This window comes from Neomonachus schauinslandi, chromosome 6 (assembly GCF_002201575.2).
Source record: "Neomonachus schauinslandi chromosome 6, ASM220157v2, whole genome shotgun sequence".
NCBI classification, from domain to species: Eukaryota; Metazoa; Chordata; class Mammalia; order Carnivora; family Phocidae; genus Neomonachus; species Neomonachus schauinslandi.
The window spans coordinates 42,742,342-42,758,691 of NC_058408.1; the positions used below are offsets into that span (position 1 = coordinate 42,742,342).

The window sequence follows — 16,350 nt, forward strand, 5'->3', positions numbered from 1 at the left end:
TGGTATATATATACAATGGAATATTATGCAGCCATCAAAAGGAATGAGATCTTGCCATTTGCAACGACGTGGATGGAACTGGAGGGTATTATGTTGAGTGAAATAAGTCAAACAGAGAAAGACATGTATCATATGATCTCACTGATATGAGGAATTCTTAATTGCAGGAAACAAACTGAGGGTTGCTGGAGTGGGGGGTGGGGTGGGAGGGATGGGGTGACTGGGTGATAGACACTGGGGAGGGTATGTGCTCTGGTAAGCGCTGTGAATTGTGCAAGACTGTTGAATCTCAGATCTGTACCTCTGAAACAAATAATGCAATATATGTTAAGAAAAAAAAAAAGAAGAAGAAGAAGGTAGCGGGAGGGGAAGAATGAAGCGGGGGAAATCGGAGGGGTAGACGAACCATGAGAGACGATGGACTCTGAAAAACAAACAGGGTTCTAGAGGGGAGGGGGGTGGGAGGATGGGTTAGCCTGGTGGTGGGTATTGAGGAGGGCACATTCTGCATGGAGCACTGGGTGTTATGCACAAACAATGAATCATGGAACACTTCATCTAAAACTAATGATGTAATGTATGGGGATTAACATAAGAATAAAAAAAAATTTAAAAAAAAAAAAAGAGTGACTTCATCAAACTAGATTTTAATTCCTTCCTCTTTCTCTCTCAGATTTCTCCACATCACCAAATGTATCAGGACGCCCAACCGCATATGCCACAAACGTCCGGAATGCAGACCTTGAGAATGGTGATATAACACTTATGAAGCGCCGTATATTTGGCCACAGAATTATCATTGTCAACTTTGCAATCAATGATTTGTATTTTTTTTCTGAAATGGAGAAGTAAGTTTCCCATCTCTCCCTATCATGGCTTTCCCTGATTAGTACCATCCAGCAAAGTCTTGAGTGGCCTATAAGTGATTTCAGCCCTGCCAGGCAGCAATCTCCAACTGAAAATCTCACTGAATTCTGTCTGTCACTGTATCAATTTCTGCCATTCTTCCCTTTAGGTCCTAGAAGCTCTTCAGTATTCTGGAGTTGCCAATATTGAAATGATTGAAATATATTTATACCCAGGAAGTGGAGCACTTTTTTTTTATTATTTGTTAATATGATAGAAGTCCTCTTATGGAGCACCATAGGGCCAATAGTTCCTTAGTTAGAACAAAGAATTATAATAATAAAAATTGTGTGTGTCTGTGTGTGTATGCATGACATTAAACGGATATATAGGAATAAAATCTATATATATTTATTTATTCTTTGCTTTATTCATGCATCTTATGAAAAAAGCAAGTAGTAGGGAAAAAATGGAGGTCATTCCATTACAGCTTTGGTGAAATATATAGAGCAAAACATCTTTCTGGTCTGGGTCAGATTATTCTTACCTGTTGTTTAGTGCGGTTTCTACTTAGAAATATTTCTTTGGGGGGTGGGGCAGAAGGAGAGAGAGAGAAGCCTGAGCAGGCTCCATGCCCAGCATAGAGCCCAACACGGGGCTCAGTCTCATGACCCTGAGATCATGACCTGAGCCAAAATCAAGAGTCAGGTGCTTAAGTGACTGAACCACCCAGGCATCTCTCTACTTAGAAATATTCTTAACCACGTGTGTCTCATGTGTAAAGCTCTCCAATTTGTGAGCTCAGGGCCTGAACTTGCAAAACAATCATACTGGGGTATAGGAGTTAGTCAATGGTTCTCAACACTGGTACACATCAGGGTCACTGGGGGCTTGTGAATACTGCCAACGCCAAGGTCCCAGAGATTTGGATTTCACTGTTCCAGTGTAGAGCCTGGGAACTGGTACTTTAATAAGCTGCTCGTGTGATTCTGATGTGCAGCACAGTTGGGAACACGAGTCTAGCACATCTGAAAGAGAGAATTGACTTAAAATTTTCTTGAACATTTGCAGATAGAAACAAGTGACTCTAAGAGAAATAAGAGTCTCTACTTCTTTCTCTGTCCTCATCAATGGGAACATCTTTGCCATTATCAGGAAGGGCATGTTCCTGAAATACTGATTTGAAATTTGGAATACATTTCCCCCATAGAAATGAGGTACTATGTTAGGTATCTTATGTACTAAAGTAGAATGGCTTATGAGTCTATGTTTTAGAATGTGGTGGGCTTTCTTTTTTTTTTTTTTTTTTTTTGAGAACTGTTAAAAGTTCTAAACTAATTTAAAAATAAAGATAGAGATGCATAAATGATATTTAAGTTGATATAAGCTGGAAGTCTCCTGTACATACATACAGGTTATTCAATCCTCTATATTACTTCACTCATTGTGTATCATTATTATTATTGTTTTTGCTTGCCTTTGGTTGATTAGCTTTTTTAAATTTTAATTCCAGTATAGTTGACATACAGTGTTATATTAGTTTCATGTGTAGAATATATTGATTAAACAATTCTATACATTATTCAGTATTCATCATGATAAGTATATTCTTATGACCTATTTCACCTATCCCCCCACCCACCTCCCCTCTGGTAACCATCAGTTTGTTCTCTATAGTTAAGAATCTGTTTCTTGGTTTGTCTCTTTTTTTTCTTTGTTTTGTTTCTTAAATTCCAAATATGAGTGAAATCATATGGTTATTTGTTTTTCTCTGACTGACATTTCACTTAGCATTATATCCTCTATCCCCATCCATGTGGTTGAAAATGGCAAGATTTCATTCTTTTTATGACTAATATTCTATTGTATAAATATGCCACATTTTCTTTATTCATTAATCTGTCAATGGACACATGAACTGCTTCCATAATTTGGCCATTATAAATAATGCTACAATAAACATAGGGGTGCATGTATCTCTTTGAATTAGTGTTTTCATATTCTTTGGGTAATACCCAGCAGTGGGATTATATGGTAAATCTATTTTTAATTTTGTGAGGAACATTCATACTTAAAGAGATATTATTATGTTAAATCATACTGATGTACTTTCACTCACCTGACAAACTTTTGATGTAAAGTCAAAGCCATTCCTCTAACTGGAGATCCACATATTTTTCTTGCATAAACTATATCCAAAATGCTATCTGCTAATTCTAAAATTTCTCTTTTTAAAGTGGAGTGAGAATTTAAAGGCAATTTAATCCTTCTGGATTTTTATACTTGTTTTTTCAAAGTTTTAAATTGCTTTGTCATACCTAACTCAATAGCAACTTTTAAAAAAGCAACTTGCCTTTACTGGAACATTCCAATACATTCAAATTTATTTTCACAGAAACAACAAATACCTTTTCCTTTTATGTTCATATTTTATCAATTTTCATAAATTACAAATTATAGTAACAAGTACAACAGACAAAAATATTTGAGAAGAAACATGGCTAATTCTCAGTATATATCTGCCTCAACTCACTGGGAACATGTGAGAGTATATTACAGAAGGAACAACCAGTGTGTATATAGTGAGCATGTCGTAGGCATCAGTCAGTGTGTTTTCAGAAGAGCACCTGGTCATTCAGCACACTAGTTAGGAGAATTTGGTTAAGAGGTCTCCACTGCACCCCAGTGAGGCATTTAGCTCAGTTCCACAAATGCTTACTGATTGCTTGGGCACTGGATTTGACATTGGAGATACAAAAGACATGCTCTCTCTTCTCTAAGATCCTGCAAACCAATCTGGATGGCAGACAAAACACAAATGAGAGTTAAGAAGCAGGATGGTAGATGCAAGAAGTGCATTTAGACAACTAAAAACAAAAGCAGGACTTTGTTTACCATGTTCACTGCTGAATCCCTGCTCTTGGAACTGCACCTGGCACAGAGTAAACCCTTTTAAATGTCCACTGATGGAATAAATAAGTGGATATGCAAAACAAGCTTATAATGGGAAAATCTTGGTATTCTACTCTTAGGGAAAGTTTAAATGGTTAAGATTTAAAGAGGCCTGAGAGAAATAAACTGTGTACTTAAATCAAGATAAGGTATAACTGACAGGTATCTGATGGTTAGTAAAAGAATATGTTGCTAGGAGACAGAAGGTAATTGCCAGAGTCTGGGATATGGGAAGAATAGAGAGTTATTGTTTAATGGCATAGAGTTTCAGCTGGGGAAGATGAAAAAAGTTCTGGAGATGGATTGTGTTGATGGTTGCACAACAAAGTCAATGTACTTAATGCCACTGACTGTACATTTAAAAATGGTTAAACTGGTAAATTTTATATTGCATGTATTTTACTATAATAAAAAAATTAAGTAATATGCAGCTTCAAAGAGTGGTTGTAATTGTGAGAGCATCAGCACAGGAGAGGAAAGAAAGAGCAAGATAACCCTTAGTCCTTAAAGTCTTCAGAGGCAAAACTGGTACAGAGGTCAGGATGGAGGCAGGATGAGTTGCATAAGGGAGTTTATGGTAAAGAAATACACTTGAAGAAGTACTTAGCATATTACCTGACAGGTGCTCAATTTGTATTTGCCTATGGAGGCATTGTGATTGAATGAATTAAGTTGCAACCTGGCCCAGGATTGGCCCTGTCATTTTTAGGTCAGAAATGGGTCTGGGCTGGCTGCCCTACTTAGCTGCTGCTTTTATCTTCTCCTCACTGATTTCCTACTTACTGCTTCTTTTTAGATTTAATGATTTGGTGAGTTCAGCTCAGGTGCTGCAAGCCAACCGGGCATACAACGAGAATGATGTGGTCCTAATGAGGTCCAAAATTAACATCATCCTAAAGCTCTACCTGCATTCTGAAATCCCTCCAAGGCTGAGGGTAAAGGGGATTCCCACTCGTCTCTGGGCTTTTGCCAAGAAGCATTTCTTCCACAAGAACTCTGAAAGCACCTCCTAAGTCTTGGGTCAACCAGATGTCCTTTACTTAGCAGTTGCATGAAAAGCTGCTGCCTTCTGGGGAGTGGGTGGTCTTATAAGTCCTGGGGGTCAAGAGAGGTTTTCTGCCTTCCCTGGAGCCTCTGCCAGTAACAGGCTCCCACTCTATGGGTAGGTGAACATCTCTGAATCCCAGAAGGATGCCATCCTTGCTGCCATTGCAGAGGGCCACCTAGATCGGAACATCTTCCACGGGACTATCATGTCTCTCTTCCCTGTCATTATGTACTTCTGGAAAAGGTAACTATTTCCCCTTGCCCAAGGACCATGAGAGCAGGAAAACACATTTGACTTTCTAGAGAGTCTTCTGTCTTCTTCTAGCCCTCTGCTTCACAGTTCCCAGTCTGTTGGGAACTACAATGGTGTATTCTTATCCTACTTGATACACTCCATCCCTCACACTCCCACCCTGAAACTGAATCAGAGGATGGAAGGCCAATTAAGACTGAGGATCAGAGTGCCAGACCCCCACCTCCCCTGTGCTTGTTTGGAAAAAGGATGTTAATTTTCTTTTTCTTTTTTTCTTTTTTTTTTTTTTTAAGATGTTAGTTTTCTTAGGCATAGGTTCTTCACTTAAGAATGAGTATGGACCATAGCTACCTGGGAAGAAATTCTGTCAAGGTTAACACAACTGTACTTGTGCTTAAGGAGCTTCACTCAGACAGTAAGACAGAAGAGTTTTACTCTGTTATGTCCAAATCCCATAATTACCATTAGAGGCACAGTTGCTAGATACTTCCATTTTCAAGAGGAGCTTAGAAATTTAGGAGTTTCTTTTGTTGTTAAAGACTTATTTATTTGAGAGAGAGAGAGTGAGTACAGGGAGGTGGAGAGGGAGAGAATCTTCAAGCAGACTCCCCGCTGGGCACAGAGCCAGACACCGGAATCCATCTCATGACCCATGAGATCATGACCTGAGCCAAAACCAAGAGTCCATCACTCAACCAACTGAGCCACCCAGGTGCCCCAGAAATTTAGGTTTTTATGTCATATCTCCCAATGTTAAAGTGGCAAATGTGGCAACTAACTCAAAACTAAAACATGGTGAGGAAATTATGAAGGCCAAAGAGCAAAAATGAAACAAACAAAATATCTGCCGGACAAATACAACCTGTGGCTCACTGGTTTCTAACCTAGCCTGTCAAGGTTTGGGTTGAGACACTGGCCCAGGTTCTCCCAGATGGTTATTTACTCTTATAGTGCACTGTAGCGCCAGCTTACACCTTCCACACAGTGAATGACAGTGCCCTGTATGACAGTGACCAGAGGACAACCGGCTGAAATGTTCCAAGACAGGGCTAATTAGGATATTTAGATTATGATGTGATTCCAGCTCTTAGGGGATGCCCTCCCCCCCACATACACCTACATGCATAAATGTTACTTTATTAGAAGAGAAGGATAAAGGTTGCTTACCAATCTCCAACCTTTATTTTAAAATCTCTATGATAACTAGAACTACCCTACAACCCAGCAATTGAACTACTAGGTATTTACCCAAAGGATACAAAAATACAGATGTAAAGGGATACATGCACCCCAATGTTTATAGCAGCATGATCAACAACAGCCAAACTAGGAAAGAGCCCAAGTGTCCATCAATTAATGAATAGATAAAGAAGATGTGGTATATATATGCAATGGAACACTACTAAGCCATCAAAAAGAATGAGATCTTGTCATTTGCAACAACGTGGATGGAGCTAGAGTGTATTATGCTAAGCAAAATAAGTCAGTCGGAGAAAGACAAATACCATGTGATTTCACTCATAGGTGGAATTTAGGAAATAAAACAGATGAATGTTTGGGAAGGGGAAAAAAAGAGAGAAGGAGAGAGGGGAGGCAAACCATAAGAGACTCTTAATGATAGAGAACAAACTGAAGGTTGATGGAAGGAAGTGGGTGGGGGATGGGCTAAATAAGTGATTGATATTAAGGAGAGCACTTGTTATGATGAGCACTGGGTATTATATGTAAGTGATGAATTACTAAATTCTACTCCTGAAACCAATATTACACTATAAGTTAGCTAATTAGAATTTAAATAAAAATTTGGAAGAAAATAAATAAATAAATATAACTCAGTTCCATTTAAAAAAAAATAAAATCTCTACGATAATAAATTATTTAATACAGGATTGAAAGAATTAAAAATCAAGGTTCAAGATAACCGGTTTATCCTTTGAACACCAATTGTTATCTAGCACCAAGTCTAGACTTGATTCTAGTTCTACCAATCAGGATTAAATAGAAATTTGTCCTGAAACTTTCTAGAGAATCAGAAACCCCTGAGAAATGCATGCTGCGTCTGGCTTGAATCAGTGCTCAGCACTGCCTCATACCTATTTAGGAAGTATAGGAGTGCTTCAGGGAGGCTTTGAATCCCTAATCTTTATGCAACTGGTTCTTCACTTACTTTCCTATATACTCCTATATAAAGAGTGTTATATTGCACAAACTGTGTCTACATATGTTATCCCAGATGAACCTCTCAACAGCCCTATGAGGTGGGTGAGGCAAAGTGTTATTATCCCTATTTTATAGATGAGTGAATTGAGGTTCAAAAGGGGTAAGAGACACCTAGGATCACTTGGAAGTGGTAAAACCAGGATTAGAAACCAGGTCTCTTATTTTCTTAAACACCACAAAGAATGCATTGTGGCACACTGGGAGCTCCATGATGGGAGGGAGACCCATTATAGCAAGTGGAATGAGAGAAACCAACTGTGATCAAATAGAATGCCCCTTGGAGAAGAGAAAGAGGGCACCCCGTTAAGACCATCAGAACAAAGGCAAGATAGAAAATAAATCCAATCTTAGCCAAGACCAACCTCCAAAGGGTCCAATGCAAGGGTAGGCTCAGGGACAGCAAGGCGTTAGGGGCCAGGGAGGAAGAGATGACGAGTGTTGTGAGCGATTCCAGGGAGCAACAGTTCTCAGGTTGCAGTGGGTATATGAATGCAAGTTCATGTGAGGAGCAGGGGTCTACTCCAGGGAAAGGGCTGCTGGAAATGTGATGACAGGGTCACGACCTTCGGTAAGGGACAGGATAAAACCAGGGATTGGGACCTGGGAGGAAACCAGTCAGACGCTCTGGCTGCACCAGGTGAAGTTAAGTGGGGAGCTCATAGTCTGATGCTCAAGCAAGCATCAGAGAGATTGACTCCTCCTCAAACCTGGATATAGCAGATTCTTTACAGACTCCATTCACTGGTTCCAGAAGGGAATCCCAACATACTGTCCATACCAGGTCCTCAGTGGAGCTAGGCCTAGACACAGAGAGGGCTCAGAAGAAGGGCCCCTGACAGGCAGAACTCCAAGGCCAAATCTTTCCTCTTCTCTATTGGACACTCCACTCTCTGTGAGGAGTGGTCTTGACCCAGTTGCCCTATGCTCAGTGTTCCAGCTTCCTCAGCTGGTAACTTTCTCCATGTGACCAGAAGCCAATCTTCTCACAGGTTTTGTTCCTGGAAGGCAACCTGCTCTTACTTCCAGTACAGGGGGAAGACATACAAGGATAAACAAACTTCTCCTAAGCCCATGCACAAGTATTCTCCTTGGAGTGGAGGTAAGCTCTACCATGACCTATAGCCCCATTCTCTAGCAAATGAGACTCATGAAGGGAAAGCAAGGGTCCAAAGGACCAACTTAAGACTTCATAGAGGATATTTCCTGGAGGGGTGGGCATCTCATTAACTTCGCTCTCAGAGAAGCATTAAAGTGTGTTTTATCTGTTAATATCAGTACCAGCAAAAGGGTATCCCACCCATGTACCACACTCCCCAGCAGTACCTCTCAATAGCCTCAGGATGTAGGTCATGGTCCATGTGGTGGGTAAATGGAGGTGGTGACTTGCTTTACTGCTATTTAAGAAGCCCCCTGTTCCAACTATCTCCAGAAATCCTACCATTTGAAAAGCATCTGTTTTATAGTGTTATGAGAAAATTAAAAAGTGGATGTAGGGTATGATTTTAATGTGGTAAATATATATATATATATCTTTATGCATATATGTAATTTTTATGAGAGCATGGGAAAATTTCAGAAATAAATTGTTAATAGGATTATCTCTGGTGTGATTATGAGAGATTTACATATTTATTATTAATATATTCTTAATATGTTATTCATATGTTGTATATTATTAATATATTTATAAATAAGCAAATAGATATGTTTGAAAACATATACAGACATATGTTTTCTTAGCAGAGCAGTTGAACTCAATCCCTTTCTTAATATCTGCACTGAAATCAATACTTAAGCAAAAGGAAATTTTAAAGAGAGGGAGGAGGGTGCACAGAGCAATGCCTTGACAGGGCAAGGCTGGATGTCACTGCAGTGAAGGTTCTGAGAACCAAAGAGAACAGGTCCTGTGAGTCTGAAAACAGTACCAGCATCAGAACAAAATTTGGAGATAAGACAGGAGTCTTAAAGACACCAGAGAATTGTCCTGTGAGAGAACTGAATATTCCATGGTTTTAGCTCAAACCTATGCAGTTCTCATGTCCATTTTTACAGATACTTAACCCTGCCCCCCTTCTAGCCTCCTCACAAACAGGTATCCCACTCCCTTTGGGGAATACAAATGAGGCCTTTGAAACTTAACCCATCCCTAGCTTGCATGAACAGTGGGAGAAGCAGCTCTGGCTGGTTGTAGAGCTAAGTTCCTGCCCCTCTGAGAGGTTCCTCACTTAAGTAGGAAATAAATCCTCTACCTCCCTGGCTACAGCGGCCCCAATGGTCAATGAATGTTGCTCATTATCCTTGTCTCTGCCTTGTAAAATGTCATACCAGTAGACAGAAATCAGCAGTCTTTGCAGTATGTGGGGAAAAGTGTCCCTGGGGGTACAAAGGGCTTATTTGGGGTGAGGGTGGAGGGGTGGAGGTGGGGCATAATAAGAGGGAAAGGAAAGGGGAGTGAGCAGGCAGGGTGGGCAAATGATACTCAGAAGAGCAAGAACATGTCCCTTAGTGGCAACCAAAGAGCTTCCACCTTTGGCTCATTTCCTATTGCTGAGCTCCAGGGAAGTAAATCCCCAAATCTTTTCTGGTGTCTGAAATTGGAAGAGGGTAACAGGATGCCCTAAATTAAGGGGTCAGGGCACTTGGGTCCCTGGCCTGAAGAGTCACTGTGTATGAGCTGAGGGACCTTGAGCATCTTGCTTCTCCTCTTTCCACCCCAGACCCCTGACCTCAAATACAGAGGTCTGGATTTAGATAATGTCTATCATTAACAACCTATACTCCAGGGAATATTGTCAAGAACTTCCTTGCTTACATATAAACATTTATTTTGTTGGGTGTTATAGGGGATTTTAATACTCCCTCTCCTTCTTCTCCAGGAGACCATGCCATCTTAAGATTCACCTTACTCAGAGGTATTGAGTGGTTTCGGCCTCAACAGCGAGAAGTAGTAACAAGTCCAGTTCAAAATTGTGAGTTGGAGTTGGAATCCCACTGATCTAACTACTTAGATGGTGACTCTAATCCAGTTTGGCCAATCTCCTTATTGACCACAAGGAGACTGAGGTCCCCAAAATGTGAAGCGATTTGCTCCAAACCACACAGCATGTGAGTGGCAGAGATGGGATGAGAAGCAGGTCTCCTGACTGTCTTTCTGGGGCTCTGAGCACAGCTCTCATCTGAATAATTGTATCTTCCTAATTCTTTTATAGCCCATTGAAGGCAGGTGCCTTAAGTTTCTCTGTATCTCTGCTGGCTTCTCTGCGTGTGGTGTGTGATCTTTGTGAAGAGACAATCATAACGTCCCAATTGTTATTTTCCCCTCCCTCTGAGAGCACCTGCTGGCTTGAACAGGACCTCTACCCCATACCTCCTGCTTCCTGGAAGTGCCTGCTACTGATCGTCTTATCCCTGTAATAAACACTCTTGTCCTAGCCTCCCATATTTGAGCCATGTTATATCCTTTTTCTCCCCCATCTTCAGCCTCAAGGAGTTAATCCCACTTCCAAGTATTAAAGTTGCCTTGGTTTCCACATGGTCTCTCCTGACAAGCTTTTTTTTTTTCTTTCTATACCAATTGTTCACTTCTATTTCCAGGTTGGAGATACTGCTTCTCTCTACTGCTTATAGACATAAAATGCCAGCTTGCCTCTTCTGCCCATTTGCATATGTCCCCTCATTGCTTAGTGGGGAAGGACACTATGGAATATTGCCCATGATCCATAGGGTCCAAACAGCCCTAAAGTTCTGTGATTCTAGTGTTCATCTGGCTTAATCTCCTTACGTTACTTCCCTGGGTCTATGGGGTTGGCATCATGACCTTTGCATCCAGATAAAATGTCTCCTAAGACCAAAAGTTTTGCAGCATTCAAACCAGGTCTCCTTAATGTCCCTGGAGCATCACTGCTTCACCTTCCATTTCCCAACTCCTTCCCTGAAGGTGTTTCCCTGGAAGCTGTTCTGGGATGGCCTTCCTGGGCTGGAGGCCCTCCAGTGAGTGCCTGTGCCCTGAGTTCTGAAGCAGTGCTTCTCTATATTTATCTTTAGCTTCATCTAGCAACCTTACCCCATCAAGACATGTGCTCTCCACCGTGCAGCTGTGTCCTGTCCTAGGGTAGACATGAGTCAGAAGTCCTCTTCCTCAGTTCAGAGCTGCTTTGTCCAAGTGTACAATGGGAGATGGGGGAGAAACTTCCCAGAGACCTAGCTCCACATCCTGACACTCCTTAGCATATGGAAACCAAGAAGTTGAGCTTGCTTCTTCCAGAGAGTCTTATAGTCAAGATAGTTAGGGAAGGGTTTCTCTGTGGGTATCCCAACTAAGACAGGCACTTTTAGGAAATTGGATCCCCTGACCCACCTTCCAGGAGAACATTATTGCTGTGGGAAGAGTATCCTAGATGATGTTTTATTACCAGCCTCCCTAATACTCCAGCCTTCAAGGTAAGGTGCATAAAATGGAAAGAAGAAGAATTGTTCTACTGGGCAGGATATTGGCATTAAAAGCAAAAAGGACTTGAGCCTGTCAAAATCTGATTCAGCCTAACTCACTTCTCTACAAACACCAAAGTGGAATTAATGCTAAGTTAGGGCTCTGAGAAAATCCCCAAGAGGTCATGGAAAACACAACTGGGCCAAAGAGCTGCTTGAAAGTCAAGGTTATAGATAGCAGGCTCCGAGACTGGAAGGCCTGGTTTCCTCACCAGCCATCCCATCTTCTCAGACCTTCTATAAGGCCAACAGGAATTTAGAGCTGCCCCAGTATCACTTGCCTGTGCTGGTGCCTGGAAGGCAAGAACTTTGGAGTTCTTTGTACAGAAAGACAATGCATAGCTTGAGGGGTTAACAGTTCTTAGAGAGGAAGGTGAGAATAAGAATGCAAAAGCTCTATCCTGAGGTCAAAGGGTTTTGGTTTGGACCACTGCCATTCCTAAAGGGAATGACAACAACAAACCAGCAGAGTATGCCAGTTACCTCATTGCCATTCTAATAACTGGCCACTCTTCTCTCTTCCTTCAGACCAAAATTACCTGGCACCAAAAAGGAGAAAAAGTAGTCAAGTCAGGCTCAATGGGATGTCAGCCCAGACATGGTAGGATGGGACTTCAGTGGATAAGATGTGAGCAGAGAGCATGAACAGAAGCACCTCTACCCTCCTTGATCCTGGGGGTCCTGTCAGAGATGGTCTTTCCACAATGGGCATGTACCAGATCACCTAACTCTTGGAGTCAAAAGACCTGAGTTCTTAATTCACTCTGGAGCTGCATGGCCTTGAGCAAATCTCTGACTCATGGTTGTCAAAGAATCCCATGACAAATGTATGTAGATGGTATTAAACACTCTAGTAAACAAGGTGCTGTTTTTATCAACAGTAAACAGATGGGATCTTAATGCTAGGATCTCCCATTTGGACAATGACTCACATCCATTCTTAGGAAATCCTCACAACCCTGTGAGTAACCAAGTTAAAAATTACTTATTTTTAAACAGATAAAGAAACTGACACACACAGAAGGTAAGTGGCTTTCCCCAGATCACCAGGTAGTAAGTGGCAGAGTCTGGACTAGAACACACCACTTCTGAATCTTTGGCTAGTTCTCATCCCATGGTCACCCTCAGGGTGGCCAGAGCTTCCTAACTTAAGACAAAAATAAGGAAAGAAAGAAAAAGAAGAAAGGGAGGGAGAGAGAGGAGGAGAGAGAGAAAAGGCAAAAAGGAAAAGAGAAAAAGAACATGAAATTTAAAGTTTTTATAATACTATGCAAGTCAAACAAAACTTGGCTGTGGGCAACATTGGCCCACAGACCAACAAATGCAATCTTTGCTTTAAACTTTTTCTTTCCCCTTGTAATTATATTTGGGTCCTGGGTCTATCTTAGAAAATATTAGAAGGGAGGAAGAGAAGTCCAAACAATAGGCCCATGAGGGTCACTGGCATCAAAGGAAAAGGCCAGGGAAGGATGCTGGCCTCCTCTAGTATTAGTGTTCTAGCTAACATAACAAATTACCAATAAACAACACAAAATTACTATCTTACGGTGCTGTAGGTCAGAAGTCTGACCTGGGACTCATCAGGTTAATGTCAGGTGTGCAGAACTGCATTAGTCTCTGGAGGCTCTGGGGGTGAATCCATCCCCTTGCTCATTCAGGTGGTTGGCAGAATTCAGTCCTTGTAGTTGTAGCACTGAGGTTTTGTTTCCTTGCTGGCTGTCAACCTTTCTTTGCCTGACTGAAAAAGCCTCAACTCCTTAATGACATATTATATAAGACCACTGACAATTTGACCGAATCTGGATTTCCAGATTCATCTCTTGCCTCTCTTCCTCATGCATTCCATTCCCCAGCAACATAGTGTAAAACGTCCTTCCCTCTCCCACTCCACCTGGTGATAAGAGACATCGCAACAGTGACATCTCCTGGTTGTCTCCTCTCTCTTCCAACCATTTCCTCTGCTTCTGCAACACTTTTTCTCCCTCTTTGGAGATCCTTATTTATATAGATCCCTCACCTACTAAACTATAAACCTTTGTAGGACAGAGACCATGTTCTGTTTTTCTTTATGCCTCCAATACCTAGCATAGTGACATGCAGATAATAGTTGCCCCATAAATACATGCTGATTGCATGAGTAAATGAACAGTGCTAGGTTTGGGAATATAGAGGAAAAAAGAGAATGTGCACTTTATGCCTGCCCTGACCTTCCAATTAATTATGCTGACTTCACAATTAGTGTAGATTGTGATGTTTACCAGAAAAATCAAATCAGTAATCAAATCTAATTGTGACTAGCCCATTAAAGAAGAAATATCAAATTTTCCTTATGAATTTTTTTTATGTTCCAATAACTCTTGATACTTTAAGAACTCTCTATTTTTTTGAGGAAGTTCATACAACCCATTCAAACTAAACAGTAACAGTAAGAGGCAGGGGAAAACAGCAAGAGAGACAGAGATCCACCTTCCACCTTCCATCTTCAGAAGCCTTCCAGCTGCATGTGTCAGGAAATGACATAAAATCTTCCCTCTTTTTACAAAAGTGTGAAAAGATGTCTGTCCTTCATTTTGAAAGCCTCCAACTGGTCCAAAGTGTTGCTGCAGAGGAAGGGGCAAGCTTGTGTGCAGTACCTCAGGGTGCCAGTCCTCACCCCTATACTTCAACCAGAGCTGCAGATCATTAACCAGAATAAAAGATGTCCATATTCGCAATTGGTGGGCCTCCCATACTCTTCTTAAAGGAAAGGGCACAGGAAAACAATATGTTGCTCCCCAGAGGCTCTTAAGGTCATTTTCAATTCAAGAAATTCATGGAAATATTACTTCCCATTCTGGATTAAGACCATGGACCAGCCAGGCCCATCCAGAAGCTCTGACACATGGGCCCTCCCCTGAACAAGAGTCCAGGCCAGGAGGCCCGGCTGCCATTCCTATGAGCGCGTGCTTTTCCATGAGGCAGGCTGGTTTTAAATCCCATCTCCACTGCTTAGTACCTTTGCAATCATCAGCAAATTACTTAACCTTGTTGAGTCCCAACAAGTGCAAAATAAAGATGTTAATGTCTACCTCCAAGGTTTGTTTGAAAACCAACTTGGAACAATGTAGGCCAAGTGCACTGCATGGGGCCAGGCACAGAGCTGGCAGAGAGGACATTGGTTGCTCCCCCTCTTTCTACCTTTTCCCTAAATTTCCTGGAACATGAAGGAAATGATTGACCAGGAGTGACATAGTTGAAGAGTTAAATCCTGAAAAAAATCTGAATTCACAAACCCATGAATTTCTGTGTAATTTCTATATAGTCACTTGGAGGATTTCTTTATGTCCTATGAATCTACTATTAATAGGAGGTAAAAAAAATTTTTTTTCCTCCTGAGCCCCTAACAGATACTTTAAAATATCCAAGACCCTTCATGGACCATTTACTATGTGAGAGCTGGGATGGAAATCACAAGATTTATTTTACAGGTGAACTAATGGAGGTCTGTAGAGAAGTCTCTTTTTGCCTCTTTCTTGCATGATTACTGAGAAGTAAGATGTAACTCTTATCTTTGCTCCTAAAGTGTTTTATTCCTCTGGCTTCTTTCAAGACTTTTTCCTTTATCTTTGATATTCTGTAGTTTGGATATGATGTGCTTAATTGTAGGGTTTTTTTGGCAGTTATTCTTGGTGTTCTTTAAACTTCCTGGATCTGTGGCTTGGCTTCTAGCATTAATTTGGGGAAATTCTCAATCGTTATTGCTTCAAATATTTATATTTTTCCTTTCTTCTTTTTCTGGTTTTCCCATTACATGAATTTGTATTCCCATTTGTAATTGTCCCACAGTTATTGGATGTTCTCTTCCCTTTTTCCAGTTTCTTCTCTTTTTACCTTTCAGTTTTGGAGGTTTCAATTGACAAAACCTCGAGCTCAGATTTTTTCTCAGCCATGTGCGATCTACTAATGTGCCCATCAAAGGCATTCTTCATTTCTGTTCAGTTTTTTTTTTTATCTCTAGCATTTATTTTTTATTTTTTCTTAGAATATTCATCTCTCTGCTTACATTATCCATCTGTTCTTGTCTTTTGGCCACTTTTTGCATTAGATCCCTTAGCATAGTGGTTTTAAATTTGTGGTCTGATGATTCCAACATCCCTGCCATATCTTGGTCTGTTTCTGATGCTTGCCCTGTCTGCAGACTGAGTTGTTTGCCTTTTTGATGTTGTTGTTATTATTATAATTGTTTTGGGGAGCCACAAACTGCCCATATATGACAGCAAACTTAATCATAAGTATCATGTGTATTTTGATAGAACAGCTCTACCAAGTGGCTATTCCCCTGCCTCTCTCCCCTCAGGTCTCCCTGTTCCCTGAGACACAACAATATTGAAATTAGGCCAATTAATAACTCTACAATAGCCTCTATATATTCAAGTGGGAGGAAGAGTCACATGTCTTCCCACTAGAAATGATTAAGCTTAGTGAGCAAGGCATGTCAAAAGCTGAGACAGTCTGAAAGCTAGGCCTCTTGTAGCAAAGAGTTAGCCAAGTTGTGAACACAAAGG

At 40.9% G+C, this 16,350-nt stretch overlaps 1 protein-coding gene across 1 annotated transcript in view; it reads left to right on the plus strand.

Annotated features, from left to right (window-relative positions):
* The window catches only part of RGSL1 (regulator of G protein signaling like 1), a 92,037-nt gene extending 79,666 nt beyond the window's left edge, over window positions 1-12,371 (plus strand). Inside the window, exons 15-21 of the mRNA XM_044916382.1 lie at window positions 674-848; window positions 4,595-4,733; window positions 4,965-5,089; window positions 8,308-8,417; window positions 10,195-10,287; window positions 11,363-11,429; window positions 12,335-12,371. Coding sequence (XP_044772317.1) covers window positions 674-848; window positions 4,595-4,733; window positions 4,965-5,089; window positions 8,308-8,417; window positions 10,195-10,287; window positions 11,363-11,429; window positions 12,335-12,371 — 746 coding nt within the window. The remainder of the gene's footprint in view (window positions 1-673; window positions 849-4,594; window positions 4,734-4,964; window positions 5,090-8,307; window positions 8,418-10,194; window positions 10,288-11,362; window positions 11,430-12,334) is intronic.
* Window positions 12,372-16,350: the final 3,979 nt, after the last annotated feature.